The 11,758-nt window shown below is 36.9% G+C and overlaps 1 protein-coding gene across 6 annotated transcripts in view; it reads right to left on the bottom strand.

Moving 5' to 3' along the window:
• The window catches only part of myo16 (myosin XVI), a 184,927-nt gene that overhangs the window by 86,879 nt on the left and 86,290 nt on the right, over positions 1-11,758 (bottom strand). For all 6 annotated transcript variants that reach the window (XM_057336149.1, XM_057336150.1, XM_057336151.1 and 3 more), the window contains exons 9-12: positions 6,243-6,390; positions 5,948-6,098; positions 4,167-4,277; positions 1,225-1,290 (exon numbers count right to left, since the gene is read on the bottom strand). In XM_057336149.1, the coding sequence (XP_057192132.1) occupies positions 1,225-1,290; positions 4,167-4,277; positions 5,948-6,098; positions 6,243-6,390 (476 nt within the window). The remainder of the gene's footprint in view (positions 1-1,224; positions 1,291-4,166; positions 4,278-5,947; positions 6,099-6,242; positions 6,391-11,758) is intronic.

The following is an 11,758-nucleotide window of genomic DNA, read 5'->3' as shown; positions in this document are numbered from 1 at the left end:
CGATATATATATCGTATACGTATATAGTATAGTAATATACATATATATATATATATATCAAATGTATTTTATTGCTTTTTCTGCTGAAATTGTCATTACCGTAATGTTGTGTTGTTTGAGTGCATTATAAAATTAAGTAAAATTCTAATATTCTGGAAAATTCTAAAAAACAATTGGATGTTCTACTCGACGTTCTCAAATGACAAAAAAAATCATTGACAGAATATGCATGCATATTGAAAATGAAGAAATTTTCAAGGACTGTTTACACACACAAAGACATTTACATTAAGTTTGATTTTATGTGACGAAACACATCTGCCAGTACATTTCAAATGGCAATGAGGTTAACAGATTACTTTCTATTTGTTCTAGTTATTAAAAGCTTAACATTCTCTTGTCAAGCTGTGTACACAAATTTTTCATTCTCGTTACCGATACAGGCAGTTTTCTGCATTTAAAAAATGAGACGTATCATTTACTATCAAGATATTATTCATTAATGTCGTATCTTGTATGGATAATAAAAACTTGCTTGGGCATCATGGCTTCACATTTTTTTAGCAAAACATGCTATTGACCGTTTTTGAAGTCCTTTTTTGGTACATTTTTTGAAAAATAACATTCGACATCTCGAAACCGAGATTTTGTAAGAATCGCCCAAAAGCACAAAACAAGTGTCGTATTTGAAGTCTTTTGTTTGTTTATTCACCCATGCAAGTCATTATTCGCATGATAGCGTCAGTCTCCAATCACTTTCAACGAAAGGGAAAATGCAGCTTGAAAATCTGCTACACAACTCAATTGGTCTTCTATGGACAAAAAATAGGTCGTGTTTGAAACAGCAGAGGGTGAGAATAAATGCATTATTTTGTGGTAAGCTTCCTCTTTAAACTTGACGAGAATTTGCAACACAGAAAAAAAGGGAACAGATGAGAAGATACAGAGATAAGGAGAGGAGGGAGGGGGCGGAGATCTGACGGGCAAAGGAAGAGGGGGCACAGGAAGTGGGCGCTGTATGTTGAGTAGGCTATCACTGTCAGGAAGCCCATGAATTATTTATCGAGATCAAGTCCTGCTACAGCTAAATGTGCTGCCCTGTGCTTACCAGAGAACAGCTTCAATTTGCCAGATAGAAGACAGGCTCAAAATCACAATGGTGATGAATTAAACATGTATGTGCACATTAGCCCAACAATACAGAAATCGTGTATTTGTACTTACGAGATTAGAGTAGACAGGCAGGTCCTTGTAAGGGTTGATGAGGAGAAGAATGTGTCCAATGTAGGTCTGTAAAGAGGAGAAACAAGGTTACTCCTAACCTAGTCTAGCATAGCCAGACCTTCAGAATAAATGTCTGGACTCCACCGTGGATTTCATTCGTGTGCCATATGCATCAGACGCTCAGCCAATAGTCTTTCATCCCTTTAACAGCCCGCTTTACAGACACATTCATCCTGGAGCAGCCTGAGGTTAAGTGTATTACTCAGGGGCACCACGAAGGGTTTACACTTACAACCTTTAACCGTAGTCACCGACCCAGACCTTTTAACCGCGATGCCAGCCTATTATGTTGTTTTCTCCGGCTTCTATAATTCAGCTGTGCACTAGGGGTTTGGCACAGGTCGGCTGTTAATTTCTCCCATAAGGGTCAACTGGAGAAGGATCTGTAATGTTGGGTCAGGCCCAACGTTCCTTCTGGTCAGAACACAGATAATCCCCTATAACAGGCTTGGATAATAGAAAGTGGCCCTGTTATCACTGACGACAGCAGTGTCCACAGGGAATATTACACACATTAGCGTAGTGTGATCTCAATGGCAACCAGAAGGTCAATAACCCTTTAGTCTCATAAACCATATACAGATTATCTAATGCTGTTCAATCTATGCACAGTTTGGCACACAACACATCTTAAATATACTTAGACAGATGGCAACTTCAAACAGACTTTAGTGCTAGAATAGAGAAAACCCTCAATTCTAAGTTTGCCATTTCTGACCCATCTGACCCAACAGTGCATCTTCCGAGGCATTCTGTTACATCTTGGAATAAAGTGTTTGTACGTTTAGAGGTGAACTAACTGAGAGATAAATGGATCATTGGTCGCTTATAAAAGTGCCCGTTCAGCATCTCTCTTTAAATGATCAGTAACCATCAGCCTCTCCATCCATCAGTGCAGTAATGACAGACATCATTAGGTCCCATTACAGCACAACACAAAAGGCCCCACATCTCTGGCCTCTACTTCCATATCAGTCTCCGCGGGAAGACTACATTGCGGCCCATTGTAAAGTGTGAGAACAGCGGCAGCCATTAGGCATAGATTTGACTCCAGTCATGAAATGGCACAGTGTGTCGCCAACTACAGGACATGGCGGCCCGCCTGCTTGAATCTTTTCACATCAGGTAGGAGATGAACAGAAAGATAGATTTTTTCCTGTAACTACACATCGATTCACAAGATTCAAGCTCTATTATTCAGTATGACATAGATGAGCCACATCTGAAAAGAGTGTTCAAATGTGTTTGCCGCAATAGATGTTTTAGTAAACGGAGTACACTTTATAAATGGTTACATGATTTTATGTATGTGTTATTTTTTGTATATCGTCGTTGTCTATCCAAAACCTCGGACGTCCAGATTCACTGCTTTTCAAGAAATGGAAAAAAACCCACTACTTTTTAAACGATTAAACACGGTGTTGTCAAGTTGACAAGCACTTTTTAAAAACGTTTTATTGATGAGATATTTGCAAAAGCCAGTGACAAACATAAAAGGTGACAAATTATAATGATTTGTGGCAAAATCACGAAATATGGTGATACGAGGTTTCAGACGGAGAATAGCGGTATTTTATTTCCTTAACTGAACACAAGGATGAACAATATTCAATAAATATGATTATTTTTAATTATTACGTACAATATCATATATAATATTATCGTACAGCTCCTTTCCAGACTCCTATTCCTCTCTTATCCCGTATGATGTGTGTTAACTAAAAAAAATAACTAATTCAAAATGATTAACGACTTAAATTATTAACAGTATTATAATTATTAATATTATGATACAGTACTATTATATACATGTTTGCATACATTTTTTATACATTCTCCACAATGTTTATTTCCAGTGAGTGACGAAGTAATTCACAAGCTTGATTACGAGTCGTTTGACTTTTTGTTAGAAAAAGCTCAAGCTTACCAACTCTAACCAACATTTTAGAATCAAATTTAAATAAGAGACACAACATGTTTAATCTCTGAACGGTCCTAAAATTGTTTTCACGATATTCATAGTGATCTCCAGCCAAGCTTTATAAGAGACTGTTCAGACAACAGAGACGGTTCAGAACTGACGTAAGAGAAATGGTGGAAAACAGCCATCAAAAGTAAATAATGCGACTTTACAAGTCACATCTAAAAAACAATTCTTTTACACTAAAAATATAGCCTTTTGGTGGCAGTGACAGAAAGGAAACAAATTTCTTCAATATTGGTGGTGTTACTACCAGCGTTGGATCGTAGTACTATCAAGGCCGAAACTCAAAGACAAAAGCCATGATTTATACCAGCAACGGTCATTGTAGTAACAGTATCAACAGCAGCCGTTAACAGAGTCGATGTAAGAATGTCTTTTCATCTCCCCAGGGTTGGCTCAAGTCTTTGGCCTGACTACAGTGAGACCTAAAGGGCTGCCAGCCAGACACCAGACCCTGGCCAGGCTACAAACAGGGTCCTTGGCTAATATCCAAGACCACAGAGAAGAGAGCCAGCAGCAGTGTGTGTGTGTGTGTGTGTGTGTGTGTGTGTGTGTGTGTGTGTGTGTGTGTGTGTGTGTGTGTGTGTGTGTGTGTGTGTGTGAGAGACCAGAACACACAGTGGACCGGATGGCATGGTAAAAGATCAGCATCCGGGCGTCACCTCCCTCAGTGCGGCATAAGACAGAGAATGAAGGGCTCTTCCTGAAGTCATGCCCCGTCAGTGAACTAAAACGGAGGATTGCGTTCCTAACTGAGAGTTAATTTCCATTCTGTGACTTCAGGAAATGACATGGTCAATCATTCTGAATAACAAACTGTCAGCTTTATAACAGCCCAGCAAGATTATATTGACTGTATTTACAACAACTCAGCAAGAGTTCACATGTGTTTACATACATATATCTGGTCGTTGGCGAAGCGTTTCTGCATCTCATACAACAGGCTGCTGTCCGTGAGCTCGTTGAGGGATGCAAGGTCATCATTAGGAGCAGGAGGCATTAGTTTCACCTGAAACGCAAAACAAAACATCCCTCATCAACCAATTCAGAGACAGTCTATTCATATGTTCAGAGACGATATGACAAATAAAATGGACTCTTTTTCTAAATATAGCTAAGACAGATATAGAGGTTATTTATAATCATGTTGTTTTAAACCTGTATGCCACCTTATCTTAAGGAGGAAAGCCAACAAAGCATCCCAAAAAAAGTTTCCATGCCATATGGACTATTTGCAGTTTCATTTTTTTATGCTAATGTATAGAAAATAGATTTTTTTCTCTTGCCTCTATCGATGTTCATTTACTTAAAGGTGCAATCTGTCATCTTCCCCTCTCTATTGCCATCTATGTTTGATCTATTTCAAAAATGAAATATTGAAAAATGTATAGCCATATTTTACATCATCATATTAGAGTATAAGCTTCAGAGTACAGTAAGATTTGGAACACCGATGTGCCATGTGCTTGCTTAACAACTGATTTTTTATTTTAAATCCAAAAAAGGATTGCAACTTTAAGGTAGGATGTTAAAAAAATACATTAACCAATAATGTCTCAAATCTCCCTTTCACTTACGAATGAACAAATTTTGAAATCAAACTGAAATTCATCCAAGTCCACAGTTTTCTATATGCTCAGCGCTTTGTTTTCACAGTTTCTTCAGAGGTCAGAGTTCACGCTTAGGGTCAATGTGGTCAGGCGGTGTAGCAGGACAGATTATCAAGTCCTGTCTCTCTATATTTAAACAATGACTGATTTAACACGCTGGTCCCCAATAGCAGGGCTGGACTTTCCCAAAGGCATTCATCTAAAATATGCCGTATTAAGACGGGATCTAAGTGTATTAGATGTAACTCGTTTCTCATGACTACGTTTTGTGAACAAGACAAATCACTCTAGCGCAGTACAGATCAGTACAAAATACTTGTATCAACTACAGGATAACTGATTTGTTTGGTGGATAGGATCAGTTCATTTTTTAATAAATGTAATATGTAATCATTTCAGTGTATATTCACAGTACGAGACATTACAACCCTAACATAAAAATATACAGGGTCCACTAATATTGAGTACCAAAGTCCATTTTTATTTAGACTTAAAAAAATATGATGTATACTGTTGGTTTTAACCAAGCTCTTTAGTTGAAGTTTGAGAATTGTTTAAAGCAAGTGTAAAGTAAATTTAATTAAAACAATTCTTTAGCATACAGTATGTCGCAAAGGCCTACATTAAACTGCATCACACATATATCAACACTCAAATTCCTCGATATCAGTATGAGCAACAGTACAAAATACTCATACATTCCTAAAAATAAAGGTGCTTTACGATGCCATAGAAGAACCTTTTTTCTCTAAATGGTTCCCTAAAGAACCTTTAACATCCGAAGAACCTTTCTGTTTCACAAAAGGTTCATTGTGGCAGAAAAGGTCCTTCACATTATAAAAAGGTAAGAAAGAGCCGGTTCTTTAAACAACCTTTGACTGAATGGTTCTTTGTGGAACCAAAAATGGTTCTTCCATGGCATCGCTGTGAAGAACCTCTTAAGCACCTTTATTTTTAAGAGTGTACAAGAACACTTTAGACATTTTTCACTTCACTGTAGGATTTAATAGTGAAGCTAGACACGCTTAAGGTGCAGTTTTTCCCAGATAGATTCCACCTGTCCTCTGACCTGCTCCAGTTTTCCTGCCGCGCTGGGAACCGCTCCATCCAGCCCATTATCAAGTGAAGGTTGTCTGGTCAATGCTCCTCCTGTATCCCTGAACATCGCCTCCTTCTCCAACAAACTGTCCTTCCTGGAAATGGGTAGAGCCATAGTGGCCCTGAAAAAAAAACCTTCGTCACTCTCAGTACCAAGGCGATTCCAAATGTTTCATCTTTTCCAACAGTGTTTATACTTTATCAGCATGTGTTGTGTTTTTTCATTAATGGTTGATAAAAAGTAATACACACGAGTATCTACGTACAGTTTTTTGACAGGCAGGCTGCTGTCCTGGTTGGCTTCCGTGTAGCTCTCGTCTGATGGAGGCGGGGCTGAGGGGTCTGTCTGTCTCTGTACCCAGAATTCCTCTGCTCTCAACAGCATCTCTGCAATCTGCTCTGTGGCAGCTATATCTGTAAGCACAGGTCACAGTGAGAGGAATCTGAAATCATCTTACTCGGTTTGTGTAGGGGTAATACATGGAGTTAATAAAAAGGAAGGCAAAATCAGGTGTGCGTTGAACCATCTTAGCACCTGGGGCATTTTTTAGTAACTGAAGATGCCATTTCAAAAAATCACTTGATGGGAATTACTGAGCTTTAATTTTCCCTAGGGTCCAATCGTTTAAGTCCATTCCTTCTGTCGCTCACCCCCTGCTGGCTTTCACATGGTTGTGCCTGCACTGTGATGGGCATTGAGCCCTGCTGCAGACCGATCCATCTGTGCTTGGATCGGGCGATAGAGATGATTAATCTCACCCATTGAAATGAGCCGTGAGCAGGCACGAGGTGCCAGCATTTTCGAAAATGTCGAAAATTACACTGAAAGATCATTCTCTCAGGACGACGGTGAGACTTTAGGAAAACAGAAAGGATTTACTTTGACTTCCTGTTTCATCTCAGACATCCTTGAGTCCTTGAGTTAAGCTGGTGAGTTAGAATGAGCTATTGATTAGAGTCTGAGAGCTCGGGAATGATGGGCTGGAGAATCAGGAGACTGATCTTACATCTTAGCTTCAGTATGAGGAGCACGGCTGTCTGTGGAGCTCCCAAAGGCCATGCAACACACAGACTCTCTAAATGACTGACTGATTGACTGTGTGAATGACTTAATAACTTACCGGTCTTAACATTGAACGTTCAATAAACATGTCACAGAATAAATCAAGTAAATAAATACATGAAGATTTCGCCAATAATTATTATTACATTCATTCCTTAAAGGCGCAATGTGTGATATTAAGCAGGATCTACTGACAGAAATGCAATATTATAGACATAATAATGAAGTTTTATGTTTGTATTACCTTAGAACAAGCTATTACTATCTACATACAAAGTGGGTCTCCTTACATGGAAATCACCATGTTGCTTCTACAGTAGCCCTAAACGGACAAACTGCTCTACGGAGCGCATTTCATAAATACATTGTAAACCTGTGTCAGCCACCGTAGTGCTTCGAACGGGAGGGGTGGAGTGAGCCATTCGTTGCAACCTCACCGCTATATGGGGCGACGTTTGTAAAATGAAATGTGTACCAAAAACCTGTCAAACTTCATCATATTTACAGTACATACAAAACCACATACATTTCACTAGATTTACATAAATAATAAAAATAATAAAAATTGTATCATGTTTATTACATACTATATCAAATATTAAAGATCAATTTGAATGTTTTATCTCAATCTAAATCCTGAATAATAATGTTACATTTAAATGTTAAATCTAAGTCTAAATGTTAAATGCAAAAGTTAAATCTAAATCCTACATATAAATGTAAATATTACATGTAAATCTTATTCTACATGCATAAATATAAATACTATATTATGTATATAATCACATTATAATCTAAATCTAAATGTTAAATCTAAATCTAAATGTTGAGCTAAACTCAAACAAGATTTAAAACAAGATTTACATAAAATATTTACATTTATATATCGGATTTAGATTTAACTTTTGCATTTAACATGTAGATTTAGATTTAACATTTAAATATAACATTAAAATTCAGGATTTATATTTACATTAAGGATTTCGATTTAGATAAAACATTTAGATTTAACTTAAAATCTGGCGAAATTTGACAGGTTTTTGGTACACATTTCATTTTAAAAACGGCGCCCCATACCGCTAGATGCCTTCACTTGATTATGTATATGGCCATTTCATCGGACGCACACACCTGACCCCCAGTTAACTTCCGGTTTGTGTTTGGCTAGTGTCTAATAATACAACTATTTATATTTTATTTTATTTATGTTAATATTAATTTGTATTATTATATTACTGTCTAATAATTGCATTAAATAAAGGATTTGGTGAATTTTGTTGAATGTTCATTTTATTACATAAACAATTTGTTGAATGGGTCCTGTAGTTCGGTCGCTTAAACAAACAGTATGGTACATTGACATCTAGCGGTTGAGCTTGGTATCGCAGTCTAAATTCAAAATATTGGAGAGACAAGTTTAGCCAAGTAACGCTTCTCGGTTTCTTTTGCTTGTCATCAGAAATAATCTACAAGCACTCAATTGTTTGTGAATGTGTACCAGAAGTTCAGTTTGGGTCACGAAAGTTTGTTTATATTGTTAAGATGAAACCGTCTATACTGTGATAAAGTTTATTTTATAGGAACAACAAAACATTTAATGTTTTTATATGTATCATTTTTATATCTTGTGCTATGACCCATGCAGAGCCACAGGCTACAGGAAGCTATTCAAAAGCCATAAGCACAGCAGCGTACAGAGAAAGAGTTTCTAATACCTAAGAGCTAGAGTAAATGGAATTTGCCTGGCTATAAAGTATCCACACCCACCCAAAAGCTCTGAAGAGGAAATCTAGCACGAGTAATGTAGTCTAGAACACATAAGAGGCATAAGCGTGTAACACATCCCTGAGGAAATCACTATGCCGCACAAATAATTTATATATTTACTAGGGCTGTCAACGTTAACGCGTTAACGCATGCGATTAATTTTTTCCTGATTAACGCGTTAAAAATATTTATCGCCATTAGCGCAAAATCTGTTTGTTCTGTCATCATTGTCTAGCGTTACATTGCGATACATGCGATTACATTTTTTTATCTATTGACAGCCCCAATATTTACTGTAGTGACATTCAGAAATATGGGCAGCATATATAGATCTTAGGTTCAAGATTTCTGACTAGTAATATAAAAGAAAGAATTAAAAATCAATTTAGCCAAGGCATAGGCACACTATAAAGAATGATATTCAGTCATTTTCAGTGGTGGACAGTAACGAAGTAAATTTGCATGAGTACTGTACTTAAGTACACTTTTTGAGTATCTGTACTTTACTTGAGTATTATTTTTTCTGAGTACTTGTACTTTAACTTTACTACAGTTGAAAGACAAATATCATACTTTTTACTCCACTACATTTATAAAAAGGTCCAAAAGTAGAAAATGGTTTCTATGCAGCGGGGTTTCCTGTGTGCGCAATTTACCTGGCTTGCGATCTGCCAGGACCTTTTACTGTTGCCAAGTATTTCAGTTTTTCTATGCTCGCCGTTTTCCGGCAAGCTTTGAATGGCCATTTGGCAGTTTTTTAACGGAAATCTGGCAACTCTGGGATCTTCCCCGCTAAACTAATGTAAACGTAGGCGCTGCTACACCATTGATAGTGCTCTAAAAAGACAAATAGAACATTAAAAGACGAAAAAGGCACATGTTAAAGTGTGGTGTAATCATCTGTGGGTTACGATCGGTCAAAGAGCGTAGAAACATTGTCATGAAAATGATCGGCATAACGGCTAAACGGTAAATAAGCATCACATACACCTTGAGCTACACGTGCGTGTTAACTTCTGATCTGCTGCTATATCATTTAAAGCGATTTGGAGAATGAATGATGTTTTTACTGAAGTAACTATAGTTGAAGTATTCCTGTTGAAATAAAAACAATAGAACCCTGCCCAAAATACAACATAAAATGTAATGGATTTAATGGTTATAAATGGGAATTGTACTATGGATACTAGTTGTCTACTTGTATGTGATGGATTCTATTGCTGGGATGGTAAATCCTATTGGAATAAAACCCAAAACACACTACAAAGAGGAATTTAATTTAAAAATCTCATTCTAATTCAAAAATTCATTGTTTTTTTCAGCAGGGATGGTATTTGCAGTAAAACCACAGTATCAACATATTTACCATTTTCTATATATGGGAACCATACTCCAATTAATAATCTTTAGTAAAACCACAGCAACTAAACATATAATGAACATAGTTCATTATACTAGCTATAGTTTACAGTATGTTTGTAGTTAAATTATGGTAATACAAATGGTAATAAATCCAACGAACACATGGCTTCTACACTTTACTATTTACAAGAACCTTATTACTTACTGGTAAATTGCTGCTAAAACTGGTTAAGGGAATATACAAAATAAAAGAACACTGCTCATAAATACATAGGCCTAGGGGGCTAATGAGGATAATTAGGCTAAATGATCATACAGGATTATATCTAAACTAAACATATATGTGCTAAACATATAAAGCTCTTAAAGGAGTTGCTCACTGCAAAATTTGCCCCCATTGACTTTCCATAGTAGGAATAAAAATTACTATGGAAAGTCAATGGGGGCAAATTTTGAAGTGAACTACTCCTTTAATACAACTGATACTGTGAGCTACTCAGTGTATTCAGTAGGTTGCTTCAGAGGCATAAGGTATACGACAATAAAACAATGCACAACTGACATAAAGGAAATTTACTTTTAATACTTGAGTACTTTTAAAAGCACGTACTTCTGTACTTTTACTCAAGTAAGAATCTGTCTTTACAACTTTTACTTGTAGTGGAGTAATATTTGACCAGTAGTATCTGTACTTTCACTCAAGTAAGGAAGTTGTGTACTTCGTCCACCTCTGGTCATTTTACATGCATCGGTATACACAATGATATCTCTGTAAAATGTACTGGATGTGTATTCTCTTCTTGTGATTCGTCCTCTCACGTTTGTGGCTGTTGGTGTGGTTGATTTACCATAGTAAAGCAGTGTTAATGACAGTGTGGGTAATGAGTAGTGTTGGCAGTGAGTGTATGACTGGATCTTTGCTCTTACATGTAATTAAGTCATCACACTGCATTGACAGAAATGCAGCTGCTCAGCAGTTCAGCCCTCCGTTTCTACTCCATTAGCTGAAAACTGTTTATACACTACACATGTACATCTTACTGTTAGACTGATATATTGGACAAGCTGAATAATACCCTGATAATTACCAATTTAATCAGCATTGGAACATTAGTTCAACCTGTGTGTACACAATTCTCATTATGGTAATAAGATAAATGTTTTAGTGATTATGTCCAAGTATGGAAACGCCTTAGTATGTTGTAATGCTTTTAAAATATTACAATATACAGTTTACAGGTAAATCATAGTAAAAATATTATAGTAATGGGAAATGTGCTTATTTGCTGTGACTTCATTTTCCTTATGCAACATAAGGCAGTGTTCACACTCGCAGCGTTGTGGTTACAAATAGCAGCCGGCAATGTTCAAAGATAGCATTTGTGCATGAAGGCAGCTTCGAGAGAGAGGCTTCATAGGCAACGTACGGAAGTCTATTTGAATTATAAACAGAGAGCGTCTTTGCCATAACCAATCACACATTTAAAGTAAAATACTAATTTCTCGCTAGAAATGCAATCAGAAGTTATTGAAAGTGAAAATTAAACTTACATTTATACAAAACTAGCTCCAACGGGCGTTTCGGCCGCC

This window comes from Triplophysa rosa, linkage group LG6 (genome assembly GCF_024868665.1).
Source record: "Triplophysa rosa linkage group LG6, Trosa_1v2, whole genome shotgun sequence".
Lineage (NCBI taxonomy): Eukaryota > Metazoa > Chordata > Actinopteri > Cypriniformes > Nemacheilidae > Triplophysa > Triplophysa rosa.
The sequence above is the reverse complement of the archived record's forward strand: the minus strand, read 5'-3'. Positions and strand labels throughout refer to the sequence as shown.